This window comes from Palaemon carinicauda, chromosome 7 (genome assembly GCF_036898095.1).
Source record: "Palaemon carinicauda isolate YSFRI2023 chromosome 7, ASM3689809v2, whole genome shotgun sequence".
Taxonomy (NCBI): Eukaryota; Metazoa; Arthropoda; class Malacostraca; order Decapoda; family Palaemonidae; genus Palaemon; species Palaemon carinicauda.
Window position 1 is genome coordinate 2,729,041 of NC_090731.1, and position 15,978 is coordinate 2,745,018.

Sequence of the window (15,978 nt, forward strand, 5' to 3'; positions counted from 1 at the left end):
TAGATTTCTGTCGGCAACAGAGTTGACAGCTACATGATTATCGGGTAAGATTAATATTGAAAAAATGTTTTTTCATTGAGATGAACTTATTAATACATAACTGTTCAAGCTACAATATTAAAAATAACTTAAGGATAAGATTACTTAGTACAATCCAAAATCACCGAAAGTAAATTGATAAAATAACTCAAATAAAGCCATTCAAAGGTTAGGAATAAAAATCTTTGGATAATTATTTAAAAAAAAACAGAAAATGGAATGAAATCTATAATAATTCAAAAAAACAGAAAATGAAATCTTGTGTTGAACCCAATACAAAGTCAAGAATAAAAATCTACCTATTCACCAAGGCACTTCTCCCAATTTTGGGGGCTAGCCGACATCAAACAAAGGAACAAAATGGGACTTTTCCTCTCTCAGCTCCTCCCAGCCTGACGAGGGATTCAGCCAAGATATTTTTATTCTCCACCCATTTGATATCCTGTGAGATATCAATGATAAATTAAAAATAACATCTCAAACCTTTTACTTACTCTATATAATTAATGGGGACATAACTTTGCAGATCATCTACAACAATCAGTGAAGGAAGATCCCCTCGAGGCATCAAATGTAATGAAGCCAAATATCCTTGAAGCTCAATTGTTGATGTTGCGTACCTTGTAAAGATAATAAAATAGAATCGTAAGCAATGAATTGCACCCATGATATTGCAATAATATTGGTCTCAAAGTTTTATATCAGGTCCTCGACCTACAAACTTTAATGGGTTCCTAGAAGATGTTTGTAAGTCAAATGACAATTTCCAGCTAGAAAAGTTAACCCTTTTACCCCCAATGGATATACTGGTACGTTTAACAAAACTCATCACTTTAGCCCCATGGACGTACCGGTACGTTTCACAAAACTCATCCCTTTAGCCCCATGGACATACCGGTACCTTTCACAAAACTCATCCCTTTAGCCCCATGGACATACTGGTACGTTTCACAAAACTCATCCCTTTAGCCCCATGGACGTACCGGTACGTTTCACAAAACTCATCCCTTTAACCCCATGGACGTATCGGTACGTTTCACAAAACTCATCCCTTTAGCCCCATGGACATACTGGTACGTTTCACAAAACTCATCCCTTTAGCCCCATGGACGTACCGGTACCTTTCACAAAACTCATCCCTTAAGCCTCATGGACGTACCGGTACCTTTCACAAAACTCATCCCTTAAGCCCCATGGACGTACCGGTACCTTTCACAAAACTCATCCCTTTAGCCCCATGGACGTACCGGTACCTTTCACAAAACTCATCCCTTAAGCCCCATGGACGTACCGGTACCTTTCACAAAACTCATCCCTTTAGCCCCATAGACGTACCAGTACCTTTCACAAAACTCATCCCTTTAGCCCCATAGACGTACCGGTACCTTTCACAAAACTCATCCCTTTAGCCCCATGGACGTACTGGTACGTTTCACAAAACTCATCCCTTTAGCCCCATGGACGTACCGGTACCTTTCACAAAACTCATCCCTTTAGCCCCATGGACGTACCGGTACCTTTCACAAAACTCATCCCTTTAGCCCCATGGACGTACCGGTACCTTTCACAAAACTCATCCCTTTAGCCCCATGGACGTACTGGTGTGTTTCACAAAACTCATCCCTTTAGCCCCATGGACATACTGGTACGTTTCACAAAACTCATCCCTTTAGCCCCATGGACGTACCGGTACCTTTCACAAAACTCATCCCTTAAGCCCCAAGGACGTACCGGTACCTTTCACAAAACTCATCCCTTAAGCCCCATGGACGTACCGGTACCTTTCACAAAACTCATCCCTTTAGCCCCATGGACGTACCAGTACCTTTCACAAAACTCATCCCTTTAGCCCCATAGACGTACCGGTACGTTTCACAAAACTCATCCCTTTAGCCCCGTGGACGTACCGGTACGTTTCACAAAACTCATCCCTTTCGCCCCATAGACGTACCGGTACGTTCTTGCAAAAAACTGCTATCTACATTTTTTTGCATATTTTTGATAACTTTATGAGAAACTTCAGGCATTTTCCAAAAGAATGAGACCAACCTGACCTCTCTATGATGAAAATTAAGGCTGTTAGAGCAATTTAAAAAAAAACATATAGCAAAATGCGCTTGAAAACGATAACGCCTGGGGGTTAAGGGTTGGAAAGTTCCAAATAGCTTGGGGGTAAAAGGGTTAACAAATACATTGGTTTCATATGAAATAAATATCAGGTTATTACAAATGTTGTTTTGCTTACTGTATTAAAATATATATTGTTTTATTACAGTATTTATCTATCTTATCTTTGTTATTTTCAATTGTAAAAACAAGTTCAATATTTTTTTACTCTAATACAGCTACAGCACTTATAAAGAACCCATATTTCTGATCTTCATGAATTCTAGACACTCCATCATTAACTCTAAAGGATATCATCTTCTGGCTGCTATAACACTACATCCAATCCACAGAAAAAGGTTTCGGGCGTCCCAGAGTTTTATTTCTTTGTATTCTCACTATTATCTTTTCTTACTCAACAACTTTATTAAATCATGAGTTTAAACTGCTATGTAGTTAGGGAAAGATATTTACTAGTTTTGGCTACATCCCCTACTCTTCCAACTGTAGACTTTGACTATGGTTGATTCAATAAGGTTAATCTCCTCATAATAATAATAATAATAATAATAATAATAATAATAATAATAATAATAATAATAATAATAACAATAATAATAATAATAATAATCTTCAATAATCATTTTAATAGCTTTAATATTAATGATACATACAAATAAAATTTGGGTGATTGGCCAATTAAAAATCCAAAATGGCCACTAAATCAAATGACGGAATTTTATGTTTTACTTAGATCCTAGATTTAATTATTTTATGGTCACACATAATACCAATTAATTACTGTATATGATACCCTGGAGATGGAGGAAGGTAAGCTTGCATCTTTAAGGAGATCCCAAATAATCATTTCTATTTAGGAGTTTCTATTACAGATGAGTGAAATCAAAGTTATAAGAAACCAAGTTGGGTGCGGTAATCTAACCTTCCCAAGATGGCGCCATGCCCGCTGCCATTACCATATTGTGTGCTGTGCCTCTGGAGACAGGGCTTGGGAATGTATAAATTGCTTTCTCTGCCTACAGAGGGTTCATACTGCAGCAGGCATGAAGGAGAATTCTATTTTCTCCTTTCAAACTAGGGGCTACAATATTCCCTTTGATGATATGGAATTCAGCTACAATATTCCCTTCGATGATATGGAATTCAAGAACTATGCTACATTTCCTTAATCATGTTAGCATATAAAAAACCCATCCCTAAGAATTTGTTCCCAGCTTAATCCCAGAGGTTTTAACATTGATAAACAAGACTGCTCTTATCAATCTTACAGAAGCAGTCTCAGATGTTGGAAATGTCTCTCGATTACAGTCTAGTAGATTCATTTGTGAACGGAATGATAGTACCAGGCCAAACCCTTCCCTTCTAGGCCAAAATATGATATTTTAATTATAAAATAAATTTTTGAATATACTTACCCGGTGAATATATAATAGCTGCAACTCTGCGGCTCGACAGAAAACACACTCAAAAACTCGCGAGCGATCGCTATGAAGGTTGCGGGTGTGCCCACCAGCGCCACTATCGGCCAGATACCACTCTTGCATGTAAACAAACCCATCAATTCTTCTCGTCCCGCTGCGTCTCTATTGGGGAGGAAGGGAGGGCCTTTAATTTATATATTCACCGGGTAAGTATATTCAAAAATTTATTTTATAATTAAAATATCATTTTTAAATATTTAACTTAGCCGGTGAATATATAATAGCTGATTCACACCCAAGGCGGTGGGTAGAGACCAGAGTTAATTAAGTTTACAGCGTATAAGCTAAGAGTTTTTGACAGTTATCAATATAACAAAACCAAAATATATAGGTACCTGGTAAGGAAGTTGACTTGGACGATTACTCTGCCTTATAAGTCTGTCTTCCTCACGAAGCCCAGCGATCCTCTTAGGATGCTGAAAGACTCCCAGGAGCTGAAGTATTAAGGGCTGCAACCCATACAACAGGACCTCATCAAACCCTTAATCTGGGCGCTCTCAAGAAATGACTTTGACCACCCGCCAAATCAATCAGGATGCGAAAGGCTTCTTAGCCTTCCATACAACCCAAAAAAACAATATTAAAAACATTTCAAGAGACAGATTAAAAAGGATATTGGAATTAGGGTAATGTAGTGGTAGAACCCTCACCCACTACTGCACTCGCTGCAACGAATGGACCCACTGTGTAGTAGTCCTCGTAAAGAGTCTGGACATCTTTTAAGTAAAATGACGCGAACACTGACTTGCTTCTCCAAAAAGTCGCGTCCATAATACTTTGCAGAGATTTATTTTGCTTGAAGGCCACGGAGGTTGCTATATCTCTAACTTCGTGCGTCTTAACCTTAAGCAAACATCGGTCTTTCTCATTCAAGTGAGAATGAGCTTCTCGTATTAAAAAAATCTGATAAAATATGACAAAGCATTCTTTGACATAGGCAATGAAGGTTTCTTAACTGAGCACCATAATGCTTCAGATTTACCTCGTAATGACTTAGTACGAGCTAAATCGAACTTAAGATCTCTAACAGGACATAATACTCTTTCCAGTTCGTTGCCTACGATCTCTGATAAGCAAGGAATATCAAAAGATTTAGGCCAAGGACGAGAAGGCAGTTCATTTTTGGCCAGGAAACCAAGTTGAAGTGAACAAGTGGCTTTTTTCTGTAGAAAAGCCGATGTTCTTACTGAAGGCATGAAGTTCACTGACCCTTTTAGCCGAAGCCAAGCACACTAGGAAAAGTGTCTTGAGGGTGAGATCCTTCAGGGAGGCTGAATGTAATGGCTCAAACCTGTCTGACATGAGGAACCTTAGGACCACGTCTAAGTTCCATCCAGGAGTTGCCAAACGACGTTCCTTAGAGGTCTCGAAAGACTTAAGGAGATCTTGGAGATCTTTATTGTTGGAAAGATCTAAGCCTCTATGTCGAAAGACCGAAGCCAACATGCTCCTGTAGCCCTTAATCGTGGGAGCTGAAAGGGAGTGAACCTTTCTCAGATGTAAAAGAAAATCTGCGATTTGGGCTACAGAGGTACTGGACGAGGACACAGATGCTGACTTGCACCAGTCTCGAAAGACTTCCCACTTCGACTGGTATACTCTAATGGTAGAAGCTCTCCTAGCTCTTGCAATCGCACTGGCTGCCTCCTTCGAAAAGCCTCTAGCTCTTGAGAGTCTTTCGATAGTCTGAAGGAAGTCAGACGAAGAGCGGGGAGGCTTTGATGGACATTCTTTACGTGGGGCTGACGTAACAGATCTACCGTTAGAGGAAGACTTCTTGGAAAGTCTACCAGCCATTGAAGTACCTCGGTGCACCACTCTCTCGCGGGCCAGAGGGTAGCAACCAACGTCAACCTTGTCCCTTCGTGAGAGGCGAACTTCTGCAGTACCTTGTTGACTATCTTGAATGGTGGGAATGCATATAAGTCCAGAAAAGACCAATCCAGTAGAAACGCGTCTATGTAGATTGCTTCTGTATCTAGGACTGGAGAGCAATAGATTGGTAACCTTTTGGTCAACGAGGAGGCAAAGAGGTCTATGGTGGGTTGACCCCAAGTAGCCCAAAGACTCTTGCCCACGTCCTTGTGGAGGGTCCATTCCGTGGGTATCACCTGACCCCTCCGACTGAGACAGTCTGCCAAGACGTTCAAGTCCCCCTGGATGAATCTCGTCAACAGGGAGATGCCTCGAATTCTTGACCATAAGAGAAGGTCCCTTGCGATCTCGGGCAGCGTGAAGGAGTGTGTGCCTCCTTGCTTGGAGATGTACGCCAAAGTTGTGGTGTTGTCTGAGTTGACCTCTACCACTTAGTTTCGAAGAAGCTTTCTAATATCATCAAGGCCAAGTGGACTGCTAATAGCTCCTTGCCGTTGATGTGCATGCTCTTCTGACTTGAGGTCCACAGACCCGAGCATTCCCGACCGTCCAGGGTCGCACCCCAACCCAAATCCGACGCGTCTGAGAACAACACGTGGTTTGGGTTCTTGACTGCTAAGGATAGTCCCTCTCTCAGACTGATATTGCTGTCCCACCATTTCAGGCATGCCTTTACTGGTTCGGAGACTGGGAATGATACCGTCTCTAATGTCTTGTCCTAGTTCCAGTGAGAGGCTAGATGGAACCGGAGAGGCAGAAGGTGTAGTTTCCCTAGTGAGACAAACTGCTCCAGGGATGAGAGAGTCCCTACGAGACTGTTCCAACTCCTGACTAAATAAACGTTTCGTTTCAGCATTAGTTGGACTTCGAGCAGGGCTTGACTGCGAATCTCCATCCCCAAATATAGAATAATCTGGGATGGGATCAGTTGGGACTTTTAGGTTGACCAAAAGTCCCAACTCCCTGGCCAGACTCAACGTCCAATGTAGATCCTGCAGACAGCGAAGACTGGACGATGCTCTGAGAAGCCAGTCGTCCAAGTACAGGGAGGCTCGGATCCCCGATAGATGGAGGGATTTTGCCACATTCCTCATGAGCCTCGTAAACACGAGAGGCGCAGGACTGAGGCCAAAGCACAGGGCTCGAAACTGGTACCCCACATTCCTGTAAACAACCCTCAGAAACGGTTGGGAATCCGGGTGTATAGGAATGTGGAAGTATGCCTCCTGAAGGTCGAGAGAGACCATCCAGTCGCCTTCCATAAATGCTGTCAAGACAGCCTGGTAGACTTCATCGTGAAGTTTGTCTTGACAATAAACACATTGAGCGCACTTGCCTCTTACGTACTCCTGCAGTGAACATGGCTGCCAAATCATTGGAGCCATCCCTGAGGGACTTGTTCCTGCAGAGAACGTGGCTGTCAGATCATTGGAGCCATCCCTGAAAGCCTTGTTTATGCATGACATAATTGTACAGCAAAACTTCAAAGGCTCGAAAATAGCTCTGAAGTCGACCTGTAAAATCTTGGAGCGTCTCATGGCCAGGAGCCAAGGAGAGTCTATGAGGTTTGAGAAGTCTATCTGGGCAGAGGCAGGAACTCCCAAGCCGAGAACTTCTCTCGTGTTATATCAGACTCTCGCTCTATAAGCCAGCTTAAAAGAAGGGAAAGCAAAGGCTGTCTCCCCCAAACTCCTCCTGGTGATAAACCAGTCGCCTAGCAAACGTAAAGCTCTCTATGAAGAGCGAGAGAGCACTAGCTTATAAAACAACGGCTTCGAAGTAGCTAGGCCTAGTGTAAGCTCTGACGTTTAGGCGAACGAGGAGCAGCAGTTACAAAAAGATCCGGACAAAGATCCTTAAAAATCAGCATGATTTATTTAAAGTCCATAGAGGGCTAAGCAGCTTTAGGCTCCTCTCCGTCTGACAGAGTCCTCAAGGGAATATCAGTAGGAGGGGGAACAGCAACTTCCTCATCTGAAGGAACCTTGTCCGACAATAGCCGAGTCTCAAGCAAGGGAGAGACCTGCCGTGGTGGCAATGCTTTACAAGCAGAGTCCACACGCACTGGTGCATTAGTAGCGGACCAGGACGCAACGTCATGTAACTGCTTGACAGTCTGTGAACTGTCAACAACAACAGGTGCGTGAGGACGCACAGCGTCCACTCGAGACTGCTTTGACCGCCTAGACTGAGCAGTCAAAACAACTCTAGAATGCGGAGGTTGACGCTCAGCGTCAAAACAAGTCAACTCCGATTGTTGGCGAACGTCCTGAACGTCAACAGGAGCATCAGCAAGTGGCCTAACGTCCAAATGTGGCTGAAAATCCACACGAGACCGCATCGAGTGTGGTTCTAAACAACCTGACTGACGTGACTTGGCTACGCCAACGTCAACAGGACGCACAAAGGAACGTTAGGGTGGCTGAAGGCCAGGATCTCGATGAGATAAACGGCTAGGCTCAACGGACTTATCGGCAGAATAGTCTTCCATAAGGGAGGCAAGCTTATTCTGCATGTCTTGCCGTACAACCCATTTAGGATCAACGGGAATGGTTGCGGTAAGAGACGAGGGCAACGTCTATGACTGCAAAACCTTGCCTACAAAAAGACTCTCGGAGTCTGTTACGCTTTTGTTTAGGCGGCGAGCAGTCTTCCGATGACTGCATAGGGTCAGAGCTGTCCTAATAGTTAAAACCAGGACGCTGGACCTGTCCTGAAAGGACTGACTTTCGCTTAAAGGGCCTCGAAACCTTGTTCCACGGTTTCTTATGCGAAAAGCCTTCGGATGACGAGGAGAAAATCGTCTCTCTCGCCTTATGGTAGGGGTGATCTTGGTAAGATACACCTGATACCATAGAGGGAACGTCTGTTCGCTGATCAAGGCCTCTCGAACCCATAAGTCGTACGACATTACTTCTCCCCTGGGCTTGGGAGCTTGCAAGAGGTCCCGGACTAGGCGAACGACAGGCACGAACAGACGAACCCTCGGTCGCAACACTGATAACACTTTGCGCAATATCACTTTATCACTACGATTTTCTGTTTTGCACTTATTTCACTGAAATCGAATTTTATAACAATTCACATTAGGTATGAATAAAACTGATTTCTACCTGAAGCACGCAATTCTACCCTCATCAAAAGGTTGTAATTGCGAAATCAGTCGTATAATGTAAGCACATTAATACCAGCAAAAAACAGTAAACATATTTTAAGATAAAAAAATCAGTGGCTGGGGAAGAGACTAAACACTAGTTCATTCAAAACTACGTTTTCAATCTCTCACCGTACAGTGCCTTGGGACGAGAATAAAAACTAAAAACGTTTTATCCTTTCTCCCCGTACAGAGACTAGGGACGAGAGTAACTCGAGAACAACGTTACTCGCTTGGGACGAGATAAAGATCGGAACATTCTCTCTCCTCTCTCTCTCTCCGTCTCTATCTCTCTCTCTTGATTTCGCACCGAAGAGAAGAGCCCACTTACCTTTCGTCAATCAACAGGTTATTTGACCAAAGGAAAAAACTGAAAGGTTTTTCAATTAAAAGTTCCTTTAAAATAGTCTTTAAAACATTTAAGCTTTGAAAGAAAAAAGAACAAAACGTCAGAATCGATTTACTCTTTCTGCAAAGTGAAACCGTGACACTCTCTCTCTCCATCGTAACGATAGAGCGCAAACTGCGTAGCATAAATAAACTAAACGTTAGTTCATCTTTAAAACAGTACGAAGACTATTCAAAGAAAAAAACTATCATAAAATATTTACTAAAAATATTTCATTTAATAAGTTTTAAATCATTAGCTCTGTAAAAGTTATTTACGATTGAAAAGGGCTCAACGTTGTTTAACTTCGGTTTCCAAGTTAGGACCGCCTACTCTCAGGAAAGGTCGCATATAAACAAATCATTAAAATTTATTTTGAAGTTTATTATAAATGGAAAGCTAATCGAAGAGGCCTAATAAAGGCGGTTGAGATATAAAATATATAGAGGAAAATCTATAATTAATTTATAACGTGATAAGATAATTGCTAAAAGCCTAAAACACACTTCCGTCTAAGGGAAGGGTCGGCCATTTAAAAGTCAAAGAAAGTCCATACTCTCTCTCTTGTCATCAAAAATTAAATCTATCCAAAAAAGAGTTCAAGATTTAAGATGAAGATAAAACACCTGCACTGCGAAAGCTCAAACCAAAATGAAGTACTTCACCAAATATGTTGAGAAAACTCCAGGTTCTACAGCGAGTATTGATACGTCTTGTCGTCAACGTCGACAGAGAAGAATTGATGGGTTTGTTTACATGCAAGAGTGGTATCTGGCCGATAGTGGCGCTGGTGGGCACACCCGCAACCTTCATAGCGATCGCTCGCGAGTTTTTGAGTGTGTTTTCTGTCGAGCCGCAGAGTTGCAGCTATTATATATTCACCGGCTAAGTTAAATATTTAAAAAGTAAAGATGGATTTGGGTTCTATGAGATCTATGTTGCTAAAAGTTGATTCCTCCTTACCTAAAATATGCATCCCCATCTAATGGGTCAATCCAAAAGAATTTGAAGGATTTACGGAAAATTTGAGAGATTTACGGAACATAGGGATTTCGTGGTCTTTCTCCCAAAGAAATGAGAGGCTTGCACGGGCATATTCCAACTGGGAGACAGTTTTATCCATTCCAGAGTATCTTAGGACAGCAGTTTGGTGCCTGGCAAACTACAAACTATCCTTAGTCTAGTGTGGGTCCTGTCTTCTATGGAAGTGGAGGCTGTTGGGGGATCTTAGATTACCAGAGCAGCTCTAGCAATTGTTGAGCAAGCCTACTTATGTGGCTTTACAGTACTTTGTAAAAGAAAAATTTCAGATCAAAATGCCATGATTTGGCTGAGTTTGATAGAATTCCTCTATAGCTATCCTCTATGTGAATTCCTATTCCTCAATTCTTAGTAGATAAAGCAAAGGCTAATTCCCATACAGCTAATACAGTACTTCACATCCACAGAATTGGAGAAGAAGCTTTTGGTCCCTCCCAAGAAAGGGAAGAACCTTCAACTATAAGGCTCTGACCTTTTAACAGGACCAGCAACATTTCGCAATACAACTTGTGAAGAAATCAGCATCATACCTCCAAACCAAGCTGCCCCAGTCAACAAATAACTTCTCTCGGGAGGATAGAAGGCAACAATCTCAACCTTTTCAGACAGAGAACCCCTCCCATTTTTGTGAGAGAGAGAGAGAGAGAGAGAGAGAGAGAGAGAGAGAGAGAGAGAGAGAGAGAGAGAGTGTGCTTGGAGGTAGCCGATAGGAGTGAAGGGTGCTGGTTTATTTCCAAGGGGTAAAAGACCTCAACAATGAGCATCTGCAGGTTGAAGTTTTCCTCTGCTCAGAACTCATTGAATAAAAGTTGAATGCCTGTCAAATAGCGCCCTGGTAAGTTTTTCGTCAGTTCTCCTTCTTGGTCTGCAAAAGGCGACAGCTTCAAAATGAGCTTCTTTGATATCCTCGCTTCGTGATAATTGAACATGTGCGTGTAATCGTGCACACAAATTCAGGACGTAAGGATATACTGTATCTTTTGGGGATACAAAAAGCTCGAGAATCCTTTCTGGCATGTGGGATCGGTTCTTCAGTACCGACCAAAGATCCTTACTTTCTCTGAGGCATGAAACTTTACAGGAAGGGGAGAAAGGTTAATGGGAAACATCTTATCCTCTGGCATATCCTGCGACTTGGGATCTGAATGGAATCTGTTCCGTTCCTTAAGTCAAGATCATGAGTGTGGGCTTGAGGGTATGCGCATTGGGAAACATAAAGTTGTCCCCTTACTGGAGAGTGCGTGGATCCATAGAATCATGCATTCCTCTAAAACTATATGTGCCAGGGTTAGGCACGTCAGTGTGGGAGCGAACTGCTGTTGTGCGCACCATAAGTGAACACGAGACCAAAGGCTGGTCTTAATAAGTACTGAGCACACTCATGTTAAGAGCACTGTTGTAGTGCATGTTATAAATGAGCACATATCTGGTTCTCGTATATCACCAAGTGTCTAAGAGTTAAAGCCGAGTTTGCATAACCGTAGATGTGCCCCCAGCAACAAACAATCATAAACATGCTGGGAAGAGAAAAGAAAAAATCAATAAGCAAACAACTCCAGCCACTGAAAGAATGTATGCTCTCACCGACGGCTGAAATCGGAATGAGTGCTCAGTGAGCAAGTACTGGGGCGGAGCTTCCCGGCAGGTACACTGTAACTACTAGCCACCTGTTTACACCTCGTTATAAAAATTTAATAACTATTCTCCAGCTTCACTTATAATCCAACCTATGTAAAACACAATGGTTTGTATTTGCGCTAAAACAATTAGTTATTCTTATATATTATTATTATTATTACTATCCAAGCTACAACCCTAATTGGAAAAGCAAGATGCTATAAGCCCAGGGGCTCCAATAGGGAAAAATAGCCCAGTGAGGAAAGGAAATAAGGAAATAAATAATTGAAGAGAACAAATTAACAATAAATCATTCTAAAAAAAGTAATGTCAAAAGAGATACAGTATGTCATATATAAACTATTAACAACGTCAAAAACAAATATGTCATATATAAACTATAACTTAGAATCTAGAATATATATCCTTCAAATCAACTTACAACATATGAATATTTTTCATGGTAGAAGATGTAGGTGGTAACATGCCATGTACACTGAGTGGCAAATTTGTTATTTTACTAGGCGCTATGAAAAGGACTTGCTTCCCACTTGCTCCCTCACTTATAGCTGCCTGGAAAAGAATGCAAAATTTGTATAAACTCAATAATTAACTTTTAAAGATTCATAGCCAAATTATCACAAGAGCTTTTCCTCATTGATCTTAAAACACTCAAACAAAATGAGATTACAAAAAAAAAATCATATAGTGAAATACACTTACCAGCAATTACCTTCATTTTGAAATGCCCAACTTATGATTGTTGAACCATTGTTCATTATAAATTTAATATTAATATCTTATTTTTTATTATTATTATCATAATGATGTTAACTAAAAGATTAGGTCTATGTAAACTATTGGGGTTAACTCAAACAACTGAGAATATCAAAATTAAATATCAGAATTTTCTAAAGCAATAGGAATATTTTTTAGATGATTTGTATTTTCCCTAACTACACAAACCTGAGTCCTTTGCTATAGGAGATGGATAAGAGCAAAGGCTGGAATATAGCAGTGAAACCTTTTAACCAGCAGGGAGGTAGAGGCAGAAGTGTACAGTAACTTAAAAACTCTTGTCTGTATACTGTAGAAAAGAAAAATATACTGTAAATTACTTTTAAAATTTGAGGTTTCTTCCTACACGGATACAAATCATCGTCCTTTAATAGGAGCTTTTGGCTGGTTTTATCTTTCCTCTGAAATGCCACAGCATCTGTTCTGTACAAGAGTGAAGGTGATAATTCTTGCCAACCCCCTAACTGTCTGAAAATGGATATGATGACACAAGCATTAGGTTAGGTCCATGCCATGAGTAACTGGTAATCAGGTACGAGAGAACTAACTGGTAATCAGGCACGAGAGAACTAACTCGTAATCAGGCACGAGAGAACTAACTCGTAATCAGGCACGAGAGAACTAACTGGTAATCAGGCACGATAAAACCTATATCCCTACATAGGATAAGGAGCATTACCTGTGTCCCCGAGGGTTGCATCAAGAATGAAAACGCAATGACCGACGAGGCGGTTATTAATCACGCTAGGACCAACCACGTGGAGACCAATGCTCATAGTTCTCATGATGCTCACATGATTCATGAAGGAATGCCTCGTAACTTACCCCGCCACGAGCAAATTTCTCTCTCTTTAGAACCGAAGTATCCCTAAGGAGAGAGAGAGAGAGGTTTACCTCGATCGTCCATTGGAAGGAATGGATGAAGGACGGCCATACTGACAGAGCATGCTTGATTTGGAACAAGACCAAGCACTGATAGCAAAAGTGTAAGACCCCGTATCATGTACTGAGATACCACATTGCTTCTCTCCATATCATAAGATAAAACAGATCGGTCGAGCACCCAGGAAAAGGTGAAGGAAAGAGGGGCTGGGCCCTCATTCCAGCTAAGTGTGTACTCGGTTCGGTACAAGATCAAGTACCGATAGCAAGAGTGTAAGACCCCGTATCACATAGTAATAGAACTTCCTGGTCTGAGTTGGCTCTTGGTACCATACCATCTCTCATGCTTGAGAGGGGAGAAATCACCCAGAGTCATATGTGTTTCCTGTCAATCAGTCTCCCCAACTTTTTATATAACTTCTTAGAAGTAACAGGAAGAGGATGATGATGAACTAGAAGAAGAAGGGGAGTGCACATTATTCTTCTTGGCAGCCTTCTTCGGGGTCAAGGTCTTGGAAACCAACGATGATGCTCCCACGGAGGATGAGACCACAGGGGACTCTTCAAAAGCCGCATCAACAACAGAATCAGGTGCCACACTGTTCAGCACCACCACAAAAGAAGCAGGAATAATCTTTAGAAGTCCTGGCGGTGGTAAAAAACCTTTTCCTGTCCATGGCGTATCAGCGATGCTCATGGAAGACCAACTTCTTTAGGTTCAGGCTGTCATTGTATAGCCTCACATAACAAGAGGATGATGCGAACATTCACAAAGATGAGATCAATAGCAGTTTGCAAATAAACCTGTCCTAATTATGCAGGTCATCCTTGTACAGTACTGTACATCTTATTAATTTCTCCAGGTTTATCCAAACACAACTGTGTCTCCACACTTATCCAATTATTATGTGAATGCAAAAGGATTAAAACAGCTAGAATTTGAGAGGCAGTAAGAGTATGTGTATACAGTACTGCTAGTAGCTGAAGTCAAAAGGGAGTGTCTAGGAGACTGACAGGAGGGCACGATCGTTTGAATTCATGTAGGAACAAAAAGTATTGTTGGTATTACAGGTGTTCTAGTAAGTACTACACATAATTATCGTCACTTATCATTTTACAAATACAGCGGCAGATTAATATAAAATGATCCAACTAAACTCTTGAAAAAAATATACAACCATTGTTACAGAATTCAGACTTCCTTTTCTCAAATAACACTGGCTACATTACCTGCATAAGCATTGCAGTCTTGTTTGATTGTGGTCTTCCAATGATCAATGACGTGGAAACTGGAGAGAAGCTTTGCTTATGATATAACTGAAGGTTATGCAAATTTTGGCTCCCAAGAGGAAATATTCTCCCAATGATGTCTTTCATAGCTATATACCTGTTATGAAAATGCAGGAAACTAAATACAGGTTGCATGAAAACATAAAACCATTTACATTATTAATAGACTTTTTCTATAGTATACAAACCATCATTCTAAATTATCTTTAATCTGTCATCTGTAATGAGAAACTCTAAATTATCTTTAATCTGTCATCTGTAATAAAACTCTATCTGTAAGTGAGATAAATGCTACGAGATATTGAACTGTAAGATAGTTTTGTCCCGGCACCAAATACTGTACAAACCTATCAGCTCTTTACTATGGAAATATATTTCGGCGACAGCTAAAACCAGCCAATAGACTTTTAGCGAGGTGTAACTACCCACCGCTATTTAGCAGGGGTTAGGACCAAACACCCCGCTCACACACGCAGTACCCAAAACAAGCCACTTTTTATTTTAGCTTGCTAAGAAGCAGACATTTCATCTCTCTCTACTGTTATCCTTATTAAACTGGCCTTTGACTTGACCTTGTTTCTGCTTGTTCAGCCTCCGTTGGAGGACAAACGAGTAAAACAATGATTAACTGACGGGACTTCCCATAGGTGCGGACACAGTCGCTTCTAACGAAGCAGCGGCGCCCTCCACCGGGGGAGTTTCTCTCTTTTTCTCTCATTACCGCTTGAGGCAACTCCTATCTTCCTTAAGATATCCCTGTTTAAAAAAATATTTTTCGAGAGTACTTTAGTTTATTTCATGGATTCTTCTGATCAAAAAAATGTTCTTGAGAGTACTTTAGTGTATTTCATGGATTCTTCTGATCAACTCTTTTTGTCAAAGCAGGCTTGCGTCACCCTCTACATGCTCTCAAACCAATTTTCCATGATTGGTGAGATTTCACCACCCGACAGTTCACGCACCTCTGGACTCCTCTCTCTACCCGGCCCTGAGGCTATCCATGGCACTGGAAACCCCCACCCAATCCTACATCGCTGCCATTAGGTGCTGATAAGGGTAATCACGAGAAACTGGAGCGGTGGCATGTTAAATATTACCAGTCCAGCACCTTTAACGTGTGAACATCAGAAGCTCCCGATGATGCTTGGCTCTCCGATACGCCTCAAGGTAAATCCCGATGCCACACCAGTCGTCCACCACACTCCCATTCTGATACCCATCCACTGGCAGCAGGATGTCAAGGCAGGCCTTGACCAAGATGTACACCTTGGAGTTATTGAACAGGT

General features: G+C 41.5%; 1 protein-coding gene across 4 annotated transcripts in view; it reads right to left on the minus strand.

The window, feature by feature from the left end:
• The window catches only part of LOC137643447 (uncharacterized), a 56,388-nt gene that overhangs the window by 37,721 nt on the left and 2,689 nt on the right, over positions 1 to 15,978 (minus strand). For 3 of the 4 annotated variants that reach the window (XM_068376227.1, XM_068376225.1, XM_068376226.1), the window contains exons 2-4: positions 14,633 to 14,789; positions 12,165 to 12,295; positions 534 to 659 (exon numbers count right to left, since the gene is read on the minus strand). In XM_068376227.1, coding sequence (XP_068232328.1) covers positions 534 to 659; positions 12,165 to 12,295; positions 14,633 to 14,779 — 404 coding nt within the window. In that variant the 5' untranslated portion in view covers positions 14,780 to 14,789. The remainder of the gene's footprint in view (positions 1 to 533; positions 660 to 12,164; positions 12,296 to 14,632; positions 14,790 to 15,978) is intronic. The other variant, XM_068376228.1, reaches the window with a different exon arrangement.